This window comes from Podarcis raffonei, chromosome 12, assembly GCF_027172205.1.
Source record: "Podarcis raffonei isolate rPodRaf1 chromosome 12, rPodRaf1.pri, whole genome shotgun sequence".
In the NCBI taxonomy this organism is placed as follows: domain Eukaryota; kingdom Metazoa; phylum Chordata; class Lepidosauria; order Squamata; family Lacertidae; genus Podarcis; species Podarcis raffonei.
The window spans coordinates 31,031,124-31,051,102 of NC_070613.1; the positions used below are offsets into that span (position 1 = coordinate 31,031,124).

Here is a 19,979-nt window from a genome sequence, read left to right on the forward strand (position 1 = left end):
AAGGGGTTGCAGTCTCCTCTCTTGGAGCTTGATGCCGGTGCAAAATCATGGTTAGCATAACATGCAAAACAGCCTTTTGAGAAATAAGGGACACCATGGGCAACCCATTCCCAACCTGTTGAGCGCCATAAAAATAATGAGGTTGACAAAGCACTTGGCAGGCAACAAATACATGCTGGTGGGCAGCCTCAGGCTACGCAACACTTAGACTATACAAACTGAGTCGGTCTATAGCAGCAGCTATCTCATAATATAGGGTGGGGAACCTGTGGTGCTGCAGAGGCTGCTGAACCACAACCTCCTCATGCCTGACTGTTGGCCAAACTGGTTGGGGCTGATGGGAGCCCAACACTATCTAGAGAGCCACAGATATTCCAGCCTTACTTTAGTGATAAAGGAACATAGGGAGCTGCCTTTCACCATCCTGGTCAGATAATTGTGCCTTCACCTTGCACTATACAAGTTGATTGTGGCACAGATGATAGAGAGCTAGAAGATGTCTTTCGTAAGTTGATCATCTGCATTCACTCAGTGTCAATAATGTGGGGAAAGTAAACTTGTTTTAGAACAAGAACAGATTTTTTTTATGCTGCCTACTAAAATCTTGCCCACCTCAGACCAAACAATTCTCTATCACTACTCTAGAAGAAGAATATTCAGGGAGGTTTTAGGATGCAGCTGTGGACTTTGCAGCCTTGTGGTGGACCAGGTGGTGGACCAGAAGGACCCTTGCACTATAAAGCCAAGCATAATAGCTCAGATTTGCATGTATAGAAGATGAGCAATATATATATATATATATATATATATATGGAGTCTGCCATATTATACAATTATAGATTAAAAGGAGAGCATCGATACCTCCACACACTTGGTTGGCATTTCAGCCTGCTTATCGAAAATCAGGAAGCGGTACCACCCTGATGGCAATGAATGATCACATATTAAGTCCTGGATGGCTGATTGCTGAAGCCGTGATGAATCAAAATCAACACTTCGGTATGGACTCTGAAGGATCTGATGACCGCCTGCATGACATTCCAGAGCTGTAGAAAAATTGGAGACATTAGCATTCTTATACATTCATCTGCAGCGGGTGTTGCCAGTCATAAAATGGCTGCCATGGAGGGTGTGCAAGTGGTTTAACACAAAATGGCTGCCTGGAGCATAGCATAACACTAAATTAGGTAGACAACCCCTCCCATCCTCATTATGCTTATGACAGAAAGTTAGCTATGTCCTGATTATGGAGGTTATACAAACTGATGCTGTCTAATAACAACAGGGAGCATTTCAAGCCAAGGTTGCCACACCACTGTAATTTCACAGAAATCACTTAAAAGTGCCTGCACATTTTGCCCCATAACTTTCTTTCTAGGAGGATTAGAGACTTACTTCTTTCTAAAACGAAAGCTGAAGTCTAGGGTACCTGCCAGAAGCACCATTGGAAACCTGCTGGGGTGCCATGGGCACCAGGTTGGTGACCTCTGATCTACAGCATTACATCTAATCTTGATCTGGTTTGCAAAATATGGCAACCCAAACTATGGCTATACCAGAACAACTCTTGAGCACAACTTGTGGTTAGTGAGGAGAAGGCTTAACCATGAGCCTCAGTCTGGAATACAAACGAAGCCAAACTGTGTTATGCAAACCAGGCCACTATTTGCTGGAACAAAATGATGCCTTGCTTTTGCTACTAATATTTATATTAAATAAAGGTCTATTGGGCTCTATTTAGCAGGGAGCTAAGAAGTTCTGGAACATGAATCATTTAGCAAATATGTCCCTTCTATTTATCACAAAGAAGCTATGTTTGCAACTAAAGGAGTTTGAATCTCCTTTTAAAAATGCAAAGCTTGTGAATCAGTTGAATTCTGATAATAGTGTGTGATATTTGCCAGAGACTCTAATCAAGACAGGAGTCAAATATATACCTTTTTGTTGTGTGTGTCTTTGGAGCAAGCGCCTAGTATATCATGGCTCATTTCACCACAGAGACAAAAAACAACCATCCTGAATTGAAGAACTTGAAATGCAGTATTAAACAAGAAGACAACTGCTTTAAGTAATCAATAGACAAGGAAGCACAAGATAACTTAATAAGACAGCCTCGGTTACCATGATAAGCTTAGGTCAAAACATATCAGCAATGCAATCTGTCTTCGGTTTGTATAATATGGCTAACTTCTGCCAAGTTGTCAAACAACATTTATATAAATGTTTCCTACTAAAGCCCATAACATCATAAAAAAGCAACTCGGTTGTCACTTTGTGTAAAAAATCATTATCAGCACTAAAATCAGTTTATAATCAGTGCCAAGACAATCGATTAAAAATAATATTGAAGCCTTTCTCACTTGGATTCTCACATTTCACGCGATATCCTAACCACAAAGGGGTTCCCCATACGAACCACGGCAGAAGTATTATAGTCCTGTCTCTTAACTTCTGATCACCATCATTATTTGATTTCTATCCCTCTCCTCCTCCCAAAGGAGCCCATTCCTGTATATATTCTGTTAATTCATCTAGAATCAGTACCCCGACTCCCTACATTTATACAGCAAGAGTGGAAATACATAATAATAATAATAATGTTTGATCTCTCTTGAAAGCAATGAGGGGTTAAAGAGGCAACATCATGGCTATTAGTTATGCAAAGAATTTCATTTATCTGGGGGGCTTTCCTTCCAATTATTAGCAATTATTGGTAGCAGTAATAAGGACAGCACTATTCTGTTATTGAATTCCTGAGGCTGTGCGCACACCATATCTTTAAAGCTCATTCAAACCACATTTTTGACTCCTAAAGAATCTTGGGAACAGTAGCTTGTTAACCCTGTACGGAACTGTAGCTCCGTGAGGGATAAACTACAATTCACAGGCTTCTTTGGGAGTTAAAAAGCGTTTAAAAGGTACCAGAGCGCGCAAAGTGATGCTCAACAGGCACAGAAGGAAAACAAAACCAACAGAACAACTTTTGCGGAGTTTTTTTTTTTTTAAGAACGATCCACTACAGAAGAGGGCATTCCATTTGCCAGCATTACACCCGTGAGCGCGCCCCTTTCCGTGAGCCTAAAGATGCTCCAGAGGCTCCCCTTTTCTTTCTTCGTGCCCAGAGCCACCGCGCGCCCTTGCTCTCCTTTCTTCTTACCTTGCTGGCCGCGCGCTACCTCGAAGCACACCACCAGCGCTGCGCAAAGGGAGAGGACGTTCCCCGGCAGGCTTGGAGAGCGCATAGCTCTCTCCTTTCTCCCACTCTGGACAAGGCGCTTTCTCCCTTCAGCAAGCCAGCTTGGAGAGCGAGCTTGGCTCCGATCCGCTGGGCGCCCTCCGCCGAGCGCGCTGGGAGCGAAGTTTGTGCGCTCTGGCTCTGCTGCAATCTTCTCGCTGCTGCTGCTGCTGCTGCTGCAGTTTCCCAGGTCCCGGGACAGCCTCGCGCGCCCTCTCCCTGCAGGCCGCTCCGCCTGGAAGAAGGAGAAGGAGACAAACAAAAATGCAACAGCTGGAGCACCAAAGCTGGGAGGGGAGCAGCAACCCGAGTAGCTGCAACCGAGCCTTGTCGCTGACCCCACTCAGGTCGGCGGGGCTTTCAGTTTAGACTGCCAGAGTAGCAGCGCCGTGCCGCTTACTGCTAGGTAAGTGAAGTTGGGATCGCAGCCTGTAAGCCCCGTCGACCGTAAACTGTGGGTTTCTCCGGCGTACACGGGACTGGCCATTCCTCCAGCATTCTCACATTTGGAATGCACGGAATGCTACCAGTGTGCCGCAGTGAAGCATAAGAAGCAGAGGCCCGGCACTTGTTCTTTCACAGGCCTCTCCACAGGCAGGGTCCTCCTTATTCAAGGTAGCCCTGGGATGATAGAGGCTTCTACAAGGAGATGAAGAGAAGGCAGCAAAATAAAATAATCCCAGGGTAGGAAATAAATTACCAACATTTCCAGCAGAAATAGGGGAAGTGGACAATGCCAGGCACACAGGCAGAATTATGAAAAACCCAACAAATCAGAAGAGTCCAGCTTTTAGGATTTGGCTTAGTGGTTAGTCTTGATTCCAAACACCTTGGACCAAACACAAACAAAATTGTCTGGATTATGCCCATTGTACAGAAATCACTGCTGGCAGTAGTAACAGAATGTTAGACTAATTCTGCATACATTTAGCACATTGGGTCTTTCATAGAATCACAGTATCAAAGAGCTGGAAGGGTCCCCAAGGGTCATAAAATGCCTCACAGCTGTGCCATGGTTTGTTTTGTAGGAAAATATAAGGAGCAGGTAGGTAGCCAGATCCTATGTGGATGATACTCAGTTTTGCTTCTTGTTTCTGTTAACTAATCCCAGGGAGTTTCCAGAAATCTTAACCAGGTGTCCAGAGGTGGCTTTTGGATGGATACAGACAAATGAGCGAAACTTAATCCAGATAAGATGAAGGTCCTTGGGTGTGGGCTGGGAAATCAATGGCCATTTCCAAATGGTTCTAGATCAGGGGTCAGCAACCTAAGGCCCATGGGCTGGAAGTGGCCCGCGGAGGTCATTTGACCGGCCCATGAGCTGCCCCTGCACCGAATTGCCCGCTCATGTGCTGTGCTAAACCGGCACAGCACGGTGCAAGGACCCACTTCCACGAAGCCAGAAATCGCGTCTGCACACGGGCCTGCGCATGATCTGGCCCACGGAGGGATCTCCGCGGGACTGATCCAGCCCAGGCAAGATAAACCTTGCCAACCCCTGTTCTAGATGGTGTCGTTCTCCCAAGCTTGTGTCTTGATCTCAGTGCAAATTCTGGATGTGCAGGTAACACACCAGCTGCAACCCTTTTAAAAATATGGACCTTGCCTCAATTTCTCATGCCCTGGTTACACCCAGACTAGACTCCCAGTTGGTAAAAATGCAGCTGTCCAGCTGCTTGTTTTAGCCAGATGTTTGGAACATGATACACCTATAACTGCACCAGTTGCATTGCCTGCTTGTTTGTTTCTGGGCCCCAAACCAAATGCTGGTATTGATATAGAAAACCCTAAATGGTTCCGGACCAGGTTATTTGAAAGACTACCTTCAGATAACCTGGGAATCACAAGTGGGGGGGGGGAGTCTGTAGCACTCTAGTCCTGCTAGCGGACTTCTCATAGGCATCTGGTTGGCCACTGTGAGAAATGGGATGCTGGACTCAGTTGGCTGTTGAGCTAATCCAGCACAGCTCTTCTTATGTTCTGATGTAGGTTCCCCATGTGATGTAAAATCCTGGAAATCAGAGAGCCCACAAGAGTGAAAGGAGGCTCATTGCCTTAAGCAAGGAACTGTTGCCCTCCCTGGCATAACTCACTTGGTAGAGCATGAGACTCATAATCTCAGGGTTGTGGGTTTGAGCCCCACATTGGGCAAAAGATTCCTGCATTGCAGGGGGTGGAGTAGATGACCCTCGTGGACTCCTCCAGGTTTGCAATTCTACGAACGTGTGGGGGATGACTGGAGGGGGCAGAGTTAATGCATTTGTTCCTGTATCCTCCTGCTTATGTGTTAGTTTACACAGTAGCCAGAACACCTTAAGAGGGTTCTTGTGTATCCTTTTGTTTATCCTTCTAAGCTTGAAATCCTAAACACCCTTAACAGGGAGTAAGTCTTACTGAACTCAGAGGCACTTAATTCTTAAACACACAGGGTTCTTCTGTAAATCTCCTTGGTTTACACATTGCTTTGATATTGAACTCTGCAGATGTATGCTGGTTTTGCAAGAGATTGCTTAAGATCACACATCGTTATATGATTTTTGACGATACTCCAATGTCCCGCAGCAAATTTTTACTCTGCTTCAATCCTATTGACGTTTCTTTTCCTTTCTATCCTCTCTTATCCTTATTTCCCACTCCAAATTGTTCCTTTTCTGCCTGCCTTTCTTGATCACTTTGATCATTTGCATCTGCATTGGGTGCTCAACAAAACTGTTCTGAATCCTACTTTGCTGAGTAGTAGGTGTGTATTTTTATTTTAAATCAAAGTTAGCAGAAGGTACTCCTTTAAAACAGAGGGCCAGACCTTGTTTAAAACTTGGAACCGCTCTTTCTAAGAAACCTGACATGTTGATTACAGGACCAGGCATCAGTGTGCAACATTAATCACTAGAAAACAACATCGGGCCAACTTCCAAAGGTATAATCTGAACAGCAGGCTCCAGGGGAGCTGATTCATGCATATTAGTCTCCTGGACAACTTACGGTAATTATTCTGTCAATCCTGTCCTTGTTACCTTTTTTCGGCCAGGGTAATTTTCCCTTCACAGTCAACTGTCCCTCAAGCTTTGTCTAAGGAGCTGTGCAAGCGACAGGCAATAAGCTGTCCAGTTTCTTGGCCATTTTGTAGATACTTGGTTATCATCATTGTAACATTTAAACATACTCCTGTTTTGTTTTGTTTCTTTTTTAATGATTTTGAAAAAATCCAAACACCACTTAACACTCACATTGATAAAAGAAATAGCAAACTGGTAAATCTGTGCTGTGTTAGGGTCATCTATTATGGTACTTTCAGGCTGCAGCAATGTATAATCTCCACTAAAGTTAAAAGGTAAAGGACCCCTGGATGGTTAAGTCCAGTCAAGGCGACTTTGGGGAGCTGCGCTCATCTCACTTTCAGGCCGAGGGAGCCAACTTTTTAGTAACAACAAAATTTATAATTCTCTGTGTGTAGACATCTGTGGACATTCTTAATTAGTGGACAGGAGAGCTTATTAAAGGGAAAAGATGTTGTGAGAAATGGCAAGATTATGGTGGATTGCAGTAAAACAAATTTGCATTAGATTTTCACCACTTGGAAGCATTTCTTAAGGGACTGATGCACGGCAGGGATTGTTCCTATTCTACAAAACAGCCCATCTCACCATTTTGGTCTTCATCTTTTGTGAGTTGTCAGGCACTAAAACTATACTGCTGGTCTTTGCTCTGTAAGAAGCTTACATTTTGTAGCCTAACCATTTGTTGCTATGATCACCCTGAAGGTTTTCCCTGCTGATAATCTAACTCTGCAAGGTCACCATTGGTGAAAGTTTGAGCCAAGGTTTATCTCAATGGTAGTTCTGAGAGAACTTCCATAAAAGTCTCACTATAAACTTCAAAGCCTATTAAAAAAAGATGGCCAAAAGCAGTTGAGGCCAGTTTTATTGTTTAGTCATTTAGTCGTGTCCGACTCTTCGTGACCCCATGGACCAGAGCACACCAGGCACTCCTGTCTTTCACTGCCGCCTGCAGTTAGTAAATGTTAAAAGAAGGTGGAGGTGTTTTAGGATCTTTTTAAAAGACTTTATAATTTAGACTTCAAGTCTCACCTCACTTACCTAAGAGTAAGCCCCACTGAATTCAATAGGGTTTATTTCTGAGTAGGTATCCTCTCTGAGAATGGACCTTTCAGCCACTAATTCCTTGAAACTGAATTTTGCCATCGCTATTCCCTTTTCCTGTTAAAGAAAATATGAATTCATGAATGGTTTTCTGATTTTATAGTTAGTTTTAATTGATTTTATCATTATTGTACCTTTTGTAACCTCACTGTATATCAGAACACACAATTTACCTCTGTGGCAGCTTTTTCACTACCCTTGAAGAGTGTTCTTAAGTCCTAGCAGGAGTTATGCAGAAGGTGTAAAGTGTGCAGCATTTTTTTAAAAAAGAGCATGTGGCTTCTTGTAGAGGATGCTATTTAGAACAACGATAATGATGGCCTTCAGAGTATAATGAAACTACTGTGTTCTTCAGACCAAGACAAAGGCAGAATTTTGCTTCAGGGCTTTTCTTTCTTTGGTCATCTTGTTCTGCCACAGAGAGAGGTTCGCTGAGTGGCAGCTTCTGATCCCAGAGGTAATGAAAAACAAGTAAAGGGCTTTGCAGATGGTGATCTGGTGATATGAAGTCAACAATAAGAAGCTAAGGAGAATCTAATTGCATCCGTGAAACTTTTCCTGTACTGAATGAAGAGTGCTCATCCTGCTTTGCCATTTTGATTCAGTTTGGCCTTGGCAAGAGACAGATTCATCCCACCTCTCTATAATCATCACAATTTTTAAATAAATTGAATCTTAATTAAATGCACCTCTCACCTACTCAGAGGAACTAACTTCTCATTTGCAAGTCAGTCCCTGCCCTGTGGGTCACCCTTCCTCCCATCCTTACCTCCCTTAAACCTTTCCCAAGTTACTTCTGCTGCCCATCATTCTCATAGGCTGCATGCAGACTTAAGGAGGGCCCAGGGCAAGTGCTGCAGACCCTCCAAGTGTCCCTGTTTTCCAGGAACAGATTTACAGAAGCCGGTCTGGTTTCTGATTTGATCCCAGAATGTCCTACTTTTCCTTGGAGGTTCCTATTGTCATTGGAGAAATGTTGGAGGGTGTGGAGTTATGTGACGCCCGAGGCAAGGAGATAAGTAACACTGTAATCTTTAGAAGACATCTGAAGGCAGCCCTGTATAGGGAAGATTTTTAAATGTTTAGTGTATTATTATGTTTTTATATATGTTTGAAGGCTCCCATAGTGGCTAGGGCAACCCAGTCAAGATGGGTAGAGTATAAATAATAAGATGATGATGGAATAAGACATCCCTATTTTCATCTGAGAAATGTTGAAGGGTATGCAAGTGTTATCTGTGAGCACTGCCAGAGCTCCAGCAGATGGCCAAGGATGCCAGATGCTAATGCAGGCCCTGTTCTACCTTAGTATCGCAAGATTGTCATGAGAGCACTGGGACTAAAATTGTGAAGCAAAAGCTTTACTTTTCTGGTTTATCACCACAACAGTTATTAACACTGGGCTTCAGTAAAGCAAATAATTTAATTAGACAGCGCCTCTATGATATTGAGTGACAGAATAATCTGGCCACAATTAGGAAATTTTGCCCACGGTATGATTATTTCCCACCTAGCCATTTTGACACTTTGGCACTCTATTTGCAAAATTTAACAATTCCAAAATACAGACGCGCTTTCACTTTCTCAAGACTGAGTATACTGCCTTCGGCTGTTCTTGAGGGATGATTTCAAAAAATTCCACTGGAAAAACGGTTGCTGTATTTTCCCGTCTATAGGACGCCCCCATGTGTAAGACCCCCCCTATTTTGGGGGACTCAATTTTAAGAAAATGAGGGGAGGTGGCTCAGAGTTGTTGAGCCTCTCCCCCCAGGCACCTGCGGGCAAAAAGTACTCCCTAGATCGTTTCCCACACACAGCAGTGTCGGGGGAATTTGCGCTCCTGCCAGCCAACCTGGTGGGCAGGAGCGCAACCTACCCCGATACCGCCTTGTGTGGGAAACGACCCAGGGAGCGCCCCTCCCCCACGTAGTGGCATCAGGGGAAGTTGTGCTCCCGCCAATGAGCTGGCTGGCTGCACGCAGCTTCTCCCGCCATGCAGCTGTGGGCAGGAAACACCCCCAGATTGCTCCCTGCTCACTGCAGCATCAGGGGAAGCCGCGCTCCTGCCAACCGGATGGCTGGCGGCGCCCCGCTTCTCCCCCCCATGCCACTATCCGTGTATTGGACGACCCCAGTTCTTTGACGTGATTTTTGAGTCAAAAGACCTTGTCGAATACATGGAAAAATATGGTATGTCCCTGTGGAGATGGCAGTATTGAATCAGTGGCTCATGTGCTTCTGGCTTGCACTCTTGATGAAGATATTATTGTCCATGCCAGGTCACTCAACCATTGCTACTGTGTCCTTTGTTTCAGCGGATCAAGATGATCAGGTGACAGCAAAAACTGCAAGGTTTTTAGTGGGGGCAAATAGAATAATATCTATTATTTGATTATTGACATAAATTCTCAAAATGTATTTTCCACAGTTAAGTTTTTATCTCTATCTTCAGTACATTTTATTTTATTGTACAGTGGTACCTCGGGTTAAGTACTTAATTCGTTCTGGAGGTCCGTTCTTAACCTGAAACTGTTCTTAACCTGAAGCACCACTTTAGCTAATGGGGCCTCCTGCTGCCGCCGCACCGCCAAAGCACGATTTCTGTTCTCATCCTGGAGCAAAGTTCTTAACCCGAGGTACTATTTCTGGGTTAGCAGAGTCTGTAACCTGAAGCGTATGTAACCTGAGGTACCACTGTATTGCTATGGCTAGTGGCTGATGCAAATAAAGATTCTTCTGATTCTGATTCTAACGGAAAACAAACAAACAACCCCCCCCCCCAGATCTGACACCACTCCAGTAAAGTCACAAAAGAACATAGGAAGAGCTGGATCAGGTAAAAGACCCATCTGGACCAGCACCCTGTTCTCACAGTGTCTAACCAGATGCCCCAATGGGAAGCCCCCAAGCCGCACACACACCCTAGCGATGCCTATAACTGGTATTCCAAAGCATCCTTTTCCCAGCTCTGTTTCATGTGATGCAGCTGCAGCCATAACTTTGAACAATAAGCCTCAAATCTTTTAATTTCCTTGTTTATCTTTTTTTTTTTAAAGGAAACATTAGCAAAGCTATAACCCTCTGTTTTCTTTCCAAGGCATCCATTAATAAAAGTGTTACTCGGAATCCTAAGGAAGGTGTGTGTTTCTGAAACGTAAAAGCTCCATGTGTTTTATCTTAAGAAACAGCCATAACAGAGCTAGTTATTTAAAAGTGACGCACCCATTTTTAACAAAAAGCTTTATCAGATTTCCCACCAATCCATTAAGAACTCTCTTGGCTCTTCCACAAGCAGCCCAACGTTGACTCTATGACTCAGAGTCTCAGAACCCGTATAGTGCGACTTCTAACGGATGCAGTTAAAGTCACAGTTTCCCCCCAAATATTTGCTGCTGATGGGGTGAGCTCCCATTGCTCGGTCCCTGCTCCTGCCAACCTAGCAGTTCGAAAGCACGTCAAAGTGCAAGTAGATAAATAGGTACCACTCCGGCGGGAAGGTAAATGGCATTTCCGTGCGCTGTTCTGGTTCATCAGAAGGGCTTAGTCATGCTGGCCACATGACCCGGAAGCTGCACGCCGGCTCCCTCAGCCAATAAAGCGAGATGAGCGCTGCAACCCCAGAGTCGTCCGTGACTGGACCTAATGATCAGGGTTCCCTTTACCATTACCTTTATAGGACAAACCAATGAAAGTTAACCATAGGCAGAGTGGAGCTTGTCGGCTTTCTCTGCTATATATTTTTCAAACACCCTGTTTTAAACTGTAGCCTTGCTTAATGCCTCTCCCAGTTTTAGTCATCATAGCAAGTCACTCTGGCAGTGCCTGAGCAAACTTGACACAGCTAGGTAAATTTATGTCATGCATGTCTAATTCTTAGCAGCTTGAAAACAAATCATGTCTTTAAAAACCTTCGTGTTTAAGGATGGGAACAGCAGGCAGCATCTTGGAAAACCTGAAACCTCCATGAAGCAGCTTCTAAAAGCACTTTTATAAATGGTTTAAAAAAAGTTTAAAAAGTTGAATCCTGCATTTTGTTTTTACTTGTACCAGAGGAACTCTGTATTAAAGTATCTTATGCAAATATATACCTAGATTCCAAGCCTGGATATTTTAATGCCTCCTTATTTGCACCACAGCCAACTTATCTAGGGTTATATACCTATTAGCAGTTTAAAACAGTTCTTCCACAGGGTTCCACGTTGCATTTGCATGTTTCTGTACCAGGCATAGGCAAACTTGACCCTCCAGATGTTTTGGGACTAAGATTCCCATCATCCCTGACCACTGGCCCTGTTAGCTAGGGATCATGGGAGTTGTAGTCCCAAAACATCTGGAGGGCCGAGTTTGCCTATGCCTGTTCTATACACACAAGAGATAGGGGTAGGGGTGTCTTCTCCTGATGTGCATTACCTCTCACACATCTGCAACACCCCAAACTCATATTCAGTGAGACTCATCTGCACACGCACAACGGCTGCCTCAAATGCACATACCACAGCTTAACTGTGAAGTGGATGCAGCAAATAGGATGGGAGCTGGTATGAGGGGAAGTGCATCACGTAGCTCCAGGCTAGAGATGGATTGTGACTCATGTTGTTGGGACACAGCTTCAAAGGCCAGGCGTGAGAGCACACTGGAACCAGAGTAAACATTAATGTGTACACAGCCCAAGTGGATCACACCGGAGGTTATTTAGTCTGTAATTCAAATTAATATATCATGCAAGGAATACTGGAACAGTTCCCCACATGTTTGTGACAACAAATAGAACTGCAAAATGGGAAGTTTCCATGCGCAGTCATGTTGACAGTACTTAATTTAGAGTGGTGGAAGGATGTTGGGGCTCAAATCAGTCTGGAAAGGTCATCTTCCAGTCTAGAATTGAGACCCTTATTTGGATAGAGACAGAAATGCACTCTGGATTTGCTCAGAGGCCCTTTTAAATTCTGTTCTTTCTGCTTGTGTTCCGGAGTTGGAAACTTGGCACTGAAAACAGATGCCACGACTGAGCCTTGGCACAAATCAAGTCATGTGTAGTGAGTAGCAGAAGTTGGCATGGCATGAAATTAAACTGTGGGCAGGGTACAGCTATGATTGCTGTTTTGGCATGAAGGTTGCTCCCATGCAGATCCTGAAAGTCCCACAAACTACATGTTGAGCAGGGCGGTCTCAGTTCCAATCATTGCTACTCTCTCTTTGTAAAACTTCATTAAAAGCTTCTACATAGAATGCAAACTAGGCTGCATATATATATGGAGTTGATTTTGACATGTTTGAAACCCAGGCTTACCTATAAAAATGACCTTTAGAAATGAAACAAAAAAAGAGACTGAAAGTTTAGGAGCTCTTGCAACATCAAACTATTTTAGATGTTCAAACACCCTTTGCAAATACAAAAGATGGGTGGAAAAGGCCATAGGTGCAGTGGGTCAGTTTGGCTGGCTGTTGACTGGAAGTTTGGTGGTTTGTGCACACCCAGGGATGGCTGTGGGTGATTCTATTCCCCCCTCCTTTTCCCCCTCCCCTTCTTCTTCTTCTTTTGACAAAGTAATAACCATAAATAAATAAGAATAAAAATGTGCATCCCACCACTGAGACCATTCCATTGTAACTATCCAACCTTGCAAAATTTCAACACCTCTTGCAGTGGTTTGACCCCTTTCCGTTTTAACAGTACAAATTCTACAAACACCTTCCGTATCTCCTCGAAATCATTTCTCCTGCGCAGTCCTCGTCTTACCTCAGTGGCACATGTTAATTTATCAGTAATAGATACACCCCACGCCTCTTTATACCATTCTTCCATATTATATTCTGCTTGCCCCTATTATAAATTGGATGGTCAAGCTGACATCTGGGTAGACTATCAATAGCCACTAGCCACAATAGCTCTGCTCTGCCGCCATGGTTGGAGACAGTAATTTTTCTGAATACCAGTTGCTGGAAGCCACAGGAGGCAAGAGGGCTCTTGTGCTCATGTCCTGCTTGCAGATTTTCCACTGGGGCACTTGGTTGGCCACTGTGGGGTCAGGATGTAGGGCTGAATGGGACACTGGTCTGATGCAGCTGGTTCTTGTTATGTTCTTAAGGTTTGCTAAAATCCTATTGAACTCAGCAGGGCTTACTAAACACTTATAGGATTGTACTGTTAGATCTACGTACGTTTTTTGATGGAGGTGTGAAATTTCTCTACCAGGACCGTAAGACTTGATATCCACAGGCAAAACAGGTTTGCCATGCATTAGGCAAGGGGATGTGACTTGATTGAAACTTGCAAGGAAGACCAGCTGACTATAATCAAAATACCACGGATGGAAATTTCTATGCAAATCTGAATCTTTAGCATTGCGGGTGTCGGAGCAGAGTTTGACATATTTTCCAATCCTAAATGGGTTTCCGAGATACAATACCTCTCTCTCTTTTTGTGTGGCTTCCCCCTCCCCATTTACATTTTGGTAAAATTACACTTCCTTCCACTCTGCCTCCTATAGCGATGGGATTTCAGAGGCTTCACTTTTCAATCATAATTCGCAGGATTCTTTTAACACGATGTGAGCACAACACCGTTTTTGTTCATAGCTAGGAGCTTTTCGAAATATCGTTACTGAGATAAGATCTCTGATTCACAGAAGGCCGGACAAAGCACTTTTTAATGCCATTTGGTTAAGAAAGTAAAATGTCTTGCGGACAGGTTAAGTATTTAAAATGATAATAAACACTTAGTGAGGGGAAGATTTGCTGTTCAAAGCCACAAATTTGAGCCTGAGTGATTCACTAATTGCTTAGGACCTGGGCTGGACAGCTGTGATAGAGAAGAAAATGTATCATCATATAGATAGTTGATGGATGTATGGTCTGCAGAGAGTTAAAATGGTTTTCATTCAGAGTTGTAATTACAAATGGATTATTTGACCCCCCTGTAATTCAGCGGGTAATCTGAGCATCAGCTCTATATAACTCATTATTATTATTTTTTAAAATGTGCTTATTGAGTTTTCAAAAACAACAACATGCAGACAAGACGAACAATGAATAAAGAACAACAAGTGTGTGGAGCACATTGTTGCAGTTAGAATGAAATAAACAGAAGGTTCAGTACACTTTTGCAGACATAATAAAATAGATTCTGCAAAGGGAATCAATTTTAGGCATGTGTTGTTGGGGGCCCTATGCAGCACATTATTTTTATTTGTGAGGCATATAAACAGAGATCAAATGGTCTTATTTCTTAACCCCTCTTATCACCCTCCTGTGATGGGTTAAATTCTCAGACAAAGCAGCGGTCCCACACCCTCTCAAATCATCCATCCCTAGAGAGATCCAGTGCAGACTTCCAACTTGTGGGGATTTCTAGTCTGGCTGCAGCCAGCAGCAGAGCTAGCAGCTCCTTGTGAACAAGAGTGGGATTTAAATCACTTTCAATTATATCTTGTATGTTTGCTTGTTTTGTGTTATATATTTACTTTTAGCTAAATGACCACAAAACTAGGAAGAGGACAGGAAGAAAAAACAGGAAGAAACACCAGGGCGCTTTCAGACTGTGGCTGTTTTTGGGTCTCAGTGCACCAACACAGGTAGTTGTAGTGCGGCCACAGTCTTGCCTCCTGGACAAGGAGGAGAATGGTCTGAGGAAAGGCATGGAGAACCTTATTTGGCTGCATGGCCTGAGGTTCCTCACCTATAGGTTCACCCATACGTTTAGCGAAGTGCAAGTTAGGGAAACACTTGTCCTACCAACCTTACTGTATGCTTGTGAAACATTGACCACTTATAAACTTCATCTCCAACTCCTCAAAAGATTCCATCAACAGTGTCTCCAAAAAATTTTTACACATCACTTGGGAAGACAGGTGAACTAATATCAGTGTACTGGATGAAGCAAAGATCACCAGAGTGGAAGCAATGATTCTTCAACATCAACTTCGTTGGACTGGTCATGTTGTGCGGATGCCTGATGATTGTCTTCCAAAGCAACTACCTGTACTCTATTTCGAACTTAAAAACGGAAAGTGTAATGCTGGTGGTCAACAAAAGAGGTTTAAAGGCACTCTCAAGGCAAATCTTTAAAAATGTAGTATAAACACCGACAACTGGGAAACACTGGCCTGCAAGTGTTCCAATTGGAGAACATCCTTTACCAAAGGTGTCATGGGCTTTAAAGACACTCGAACTCAGGACAAAAAGGAGAAATGTACTAAGAGGAAGGCATGCTTGGCAAACCCTCACCATGATCAACTTCTGCCTGGAAACCTGTGTCCCCACTGTGGAAGGACGTGTGGGTCCAGAATTGGCCTCCACAGTCACTTGCATGCTCACTGTTAAAACCATGTTTATGGATGGCAATCTTACTTGGCTACGAGTGATCACCAAAGAAGAAGGGAAACACTAACTCAGAGAAAGAAATATGGGGGGGGGGAGAGAAGGAGCCCAGTTATTAGTAGAAAATTCTTTTTTTTTTTTGTTTTTAAAAAGAAGCCTGGAAGCACGTTTACGTCAGTTTTTAAGTGTCTTTGTATGACTAGAACATTTGCTAGCCCCTTAGTGAGGTAGCATCTGCATATTAAGGAAACTAATGAATGTATGGTGTGGTAAAATAGCACATAGATTTTTTTTTAAAGCATCAATCAGTCAGTCAATCAATCAATCAATCAAGGTGGGGAAATTCCTGATCTTTTAAAAGGGTCATTCTGTTCTCAATTTCCTGTTTCTCAGTGTTGAAGGCTATTAACAAAATAATAATAATATGTGTCGGCACCGGTAGTAGTTCATAAAAGCTGAACTTTGATTCCGTTTCCTGTTCATGGAAATGTTAAGCTTTTAAGATTTGTCAATTGTCCCTTTGTGTTTATTAAGAGGACACCATTGCATTCTGAATTCTGAGATCCAAAGGAAATACCTCTGTTCAAATCCAAACACTGGGAAACGATAAATTGCCAGTAATAAAAAGTACCCCTTTCTTTGCTGAGATAAGCTATGGAATCGGAGTGTTGTCTTTTCCATCACTAGCAAAGTGGTCACATACAACTTATGCTCCACCAGCCTCACAGCTGATTGTTGAATCGTCTCTGTACAGCATCCACAGAGCCGGCAAATCTCGCACAAGGGAGCAATTCAGTGACTCTGCTAATGGATCTACATCAATATAAGTGGCCATTGAATCGTACCAAACGCTTGTAGAATCACAGAGTGATAATCCTTCGATCTGTGCTTCCTTCCATTTCCTTGTTTCACCCATCTGACAGCATCTGTGAAAAAGATATGGCAAATTTCCTGTGTATTCAATCATCTGCTGGTTTACAGCTTGGACAAAAAAGCAAAAAGAAAAGAAAAGAAGAAAGACTCCCACAAGAACATTAAAAGCATAAATAGCAGGAGCTTAGTGAGGCAAGTGTCTCCATGGATGGAAGAAACCATGAATTGTCTAATATGCTTCCACAGAAATTGCACTGGTCTTTAAGGGCTCTTCCTTCTTGGAGCTCCTAAACAGAATGTCAGTCTCTTGATTGTCCCCAAGTCCCCATCCATGTGTAAAAGGGCTGGTTTATTAGATTGGGGATGGGGCACCTGTGGCCCTCCAAATGTTGCTGAGCTACAACTTCCATCCTCTCTTACCCTTGGCAATGCTGGCTGGGGATGATGGGCGCTGGAGTTCAAAGTGCATCTGTGCTAGAATGTTGCATGAGAAAAGTTAAACTCAACAACGTACATTGGAAGCTGCCAAGTCAGACCCAGATTGTCTGCATTGTCTGGCAGCGACTCTCCAAGGTTTCAGACAGACCACATTCCCAGAGTACCTAACCCTATCTGTGTAGCAATTGCAGGGCTGGACTCTCATTTAAGCTCTTGCACAAGTGTTTAGGGAACAGTGCTAGCAAGCTATTTCCCTTCCGCCCACAGTTCTCTGGCTCTGTTTTTGTGAAATTCCAACCTGGTCTCAAGCCAAATAAACAATGAAGAGAGAGGAAACCGATATTTGGGGATACTGTATGTTCCAAAACCCTATATATGCTTTTTCTTATATGTGTCTGTGGAGTTAATCTGAGCCAGGGTTTAACTGGACTCAGCTCCAGAGGCTGATTTCAAATGCCAGGGCTCTACACTTAAAGCAGAAAAGAGAGACAGACTCTGGGGATGTGCAGAATGTTTTTCTTAAGTCCCGACTGGGCTGCTTCCCCTGCATGTGAAGACAGGCTTTGGTGGATCGAGCAGACGAGACCAAGAATAGATCCAATGATCAAGAAGGCGGTTTCTGCATGTGCTGTAGAGGGAAGCAAGGGTGCCTGCCAACTTGAATAAAATATTGGGGGGACCCAGGTAAGCCCCACCCCACATAATTGATCACAACACATGGTGCATGCACACCATTTGAATGGCAATACCCATCAACTTTGGGAGCTCCCAGACCCCTCAAATATTTAGGGGGGGTGAAGCCCCAAGGAACTGGCTCCTATGGGGGGAAGTGAGAAGCAGATGGGGCTTGTCAACCTGGAAAGGGAGCTCATCTAAGAGAAGGGAAATTCTGATCCTGAACCTCATCTGCCTTGCAGGATATCTTTGGGAGAAGAAAAGAGTAGGGAGTAGACCCTACACAAATTTGGAGTGGAGTCCCTAAGACTGTTGGATGATGTCTTGTACACCTCCTTCCTGCAACTCCTGCAGCCAAGCTGGTGCCAAACATATTGCTCTGCTTTCCTTTGGATCACATCGGCAAGGCCAAGAAGGGGGTCTTGTCACCTGGGCAGCCCAGTACTTCCATACAGACTGCCCAGGCTTGCACCCCGGAGAGGTCACTTCGGAGCTGCTTCTTAAGGGTGAATATAATGTACTTCAGTCAAGCGTATTAAGCACCTCCTGGTGATCAGTAATATAAAAGGGATGGTTCAGGATTAGAGAATATGGTAGAGAAGGATGTCCAGTTGTCCGTGTTGAGTGGAGATTCAATTGCCAATCTGATTGGCTTCTGTATCCGGAAGGGGGAAAGGTGCAGCAAAATGCTTTGGAGTTGCCTAGAGTAACAAGTGCCTGGAATTTCTGCTCTCCTAGCTGTCCTTTGTGAGGTCACGCATGGATCTTCCTTTGGGTTGCTTGTCATGAACCGGCTTTTGTGAGATCACAGGCATGCTTCCGGATGGAAGGAGCCCTACATCATCGAGCAGCGTCGTGATCTGAGCCATTCGCCTGCATGGCTCTGCCTCTCATCCAATGGGAGTTGTTAGGGCATCTTTTGTTTCTGTACGCAGACAAAGGTAGAATTAATGTATGTGTTCTAAAAGCAACCGAGTCAGAGGGAAAGGGGGATCAGGGAAAGAGTGCAGATAGGTAGGAACTTTAATGATCTCCTTCATTTCCAAGCTTCCTTGATATTCTCTGAATTCCAACATGAGTGACTAATATTCCAAATTAACTTTCGCCCAATAGTGAGGCACTGCCAATAAAGAAATAGTTTGGCCACAACTCTGATTGATAACGCAGCCTGTAGGACATTTGAAGTTACTGTAAATAAATGTATAAATCTCAGCAATGGCCACAACGGGCAGTACAGTGTCCCTTGAATTGCAAGAGTATATAAACTTTAACATACCCGATTAACAAAATGTTCCACTTGGCCTGCTTTTCCTTTCCAGTGGCATAAAGCGAGATTTTGCAGACAATCGTTAGATTTAAATACCTGGTACAGTGATCCCTTTTAAGCCTCTCCCACAGGTTTTGTTAAAAGGCAAGCTTTCCTGTGTCTTGTTTTAAAAACACAGACAATATTCCTACAGTTTTATTGTTCATGACCTGGTGTGGACTTTTGAGGGTTTTAATGATGATGATGATGATGATGATGATGTTGATATGGCATATAGTGACCTGGCTTAATCCTACATAGGACTCCATCTTGTATCTAATTCTATACCTCTGAAATCAGTGCGGCTGGCAAGATTGGAGCTACCCATTGCCAAAGTAGAAAAACAGAAGAAAGGAATGAACCTGTGACCCCATCTCCCATCAACCCCAGACAGCAGGGATGATGGTCAGGGATGTTGGAAAGTATAGTCCAACAGCATCTGGAGGACCACAATTTCTCCATCTCTGCCGTAAATTGATTAGGACATATTGCTGTTTTCAGGTTGACAAACAAGGGATTTGGACCCTCCGTTGCTATAGGGAATCACCATGTGGCACAGGATCTACAGTACAGGTGGGAAGAGGTAGGTCGTTCTATGTCACTAACAGCATGTGCATCCCGTGCCACTATCTTCAGATGTGATGGGTGTGACCCCATGAAGGCAGGGCCTTTTTGGTGGTGACTCCTCAGTTGTGGAATAGGTTCTCCAGGGATCTTGGCTGCCACCTAGCATGTGAGCTTTTGAGCACAGACTGAAGGCAATTTTATTCTCTCAAGCTTTTAATCAGTGATGTACAAGTGACTCCTGCATTTGCTAATTCACTCATTTTATTGCTTACTTTTATGGTGGATATTGCCGTTTGGCTTCAGCTTTCAATGTCACTTTCTAGCTCAATGTTAATTGTTGATATTAAACCTTCATTCGTAGGAGCCTTGGGCACCACTTAAATTGCAACATGGGATAAAACAAAAC

At 43.7% G+C, this 19,979-nt stretch overlaps 2 protein-coding genes across 14 annotated transcripts in view; one reads left to right on the plus strand and one right to left on the minus strand.

The window, feature by feature from the left end:
- Positions 1–3,391, minus strand: part of VWDE (von Willebrand factor D and EGF domains) — a 44,653-nt gene extending 41,262 nt beyond the window's left edge. For 2 of the 3 annotated variants that reach the window (XM_053409341.1, XM_053409339.1), the window contains exons 1-2: positions 3,158–3,390; positions 862–1,046 (exon numbers count right to left, since the gene is read on the minus strand). In XM_053409341.1, the coding sequence (XP_053265316.1) occupies positions 862–1,046; positions 3,158–3,242 (270 nt within the window). In that variant the 5' untranslated portion in view covers positions 3,243–3,390. Of the gene's footprint in view, positions 1–861; positions 1,047–3,157 lie in introns of all 3 variants that reach the window. The other variant, XM_053409338.1, reaches the window with a different exon arrangement.
- The window catches only part of LOC128423836 (uncharacterized), a 44,453-nt gene that overhangs the window by 5,103 nt on the left and 19,371 nt on the right, over positions 1–19,979 (plus strand). The window contains exons 1-2 of one of the 11 annotated variants that reach the window (XM_053409345.1): positions 3,531–3,641; positions 19,508–19,589. The exons of 1 other annotated variant lie outside the window; for it this stretch is intronic. The gene's annotated coding sequence lies outside the window, so the exon portion shown is untranslated. Of the gene's footprint in view, positions 1–3,530; positions 3,642–18,550; positions 18,715–19,507; positions 19,590–19,979 lie in introns of those variants that run through there. 9 more of the 11 variants (XM_053409347.1, XM_053409342.1, XM_053409348.1 and 6 more) reach the window with 9 other exon arrangements.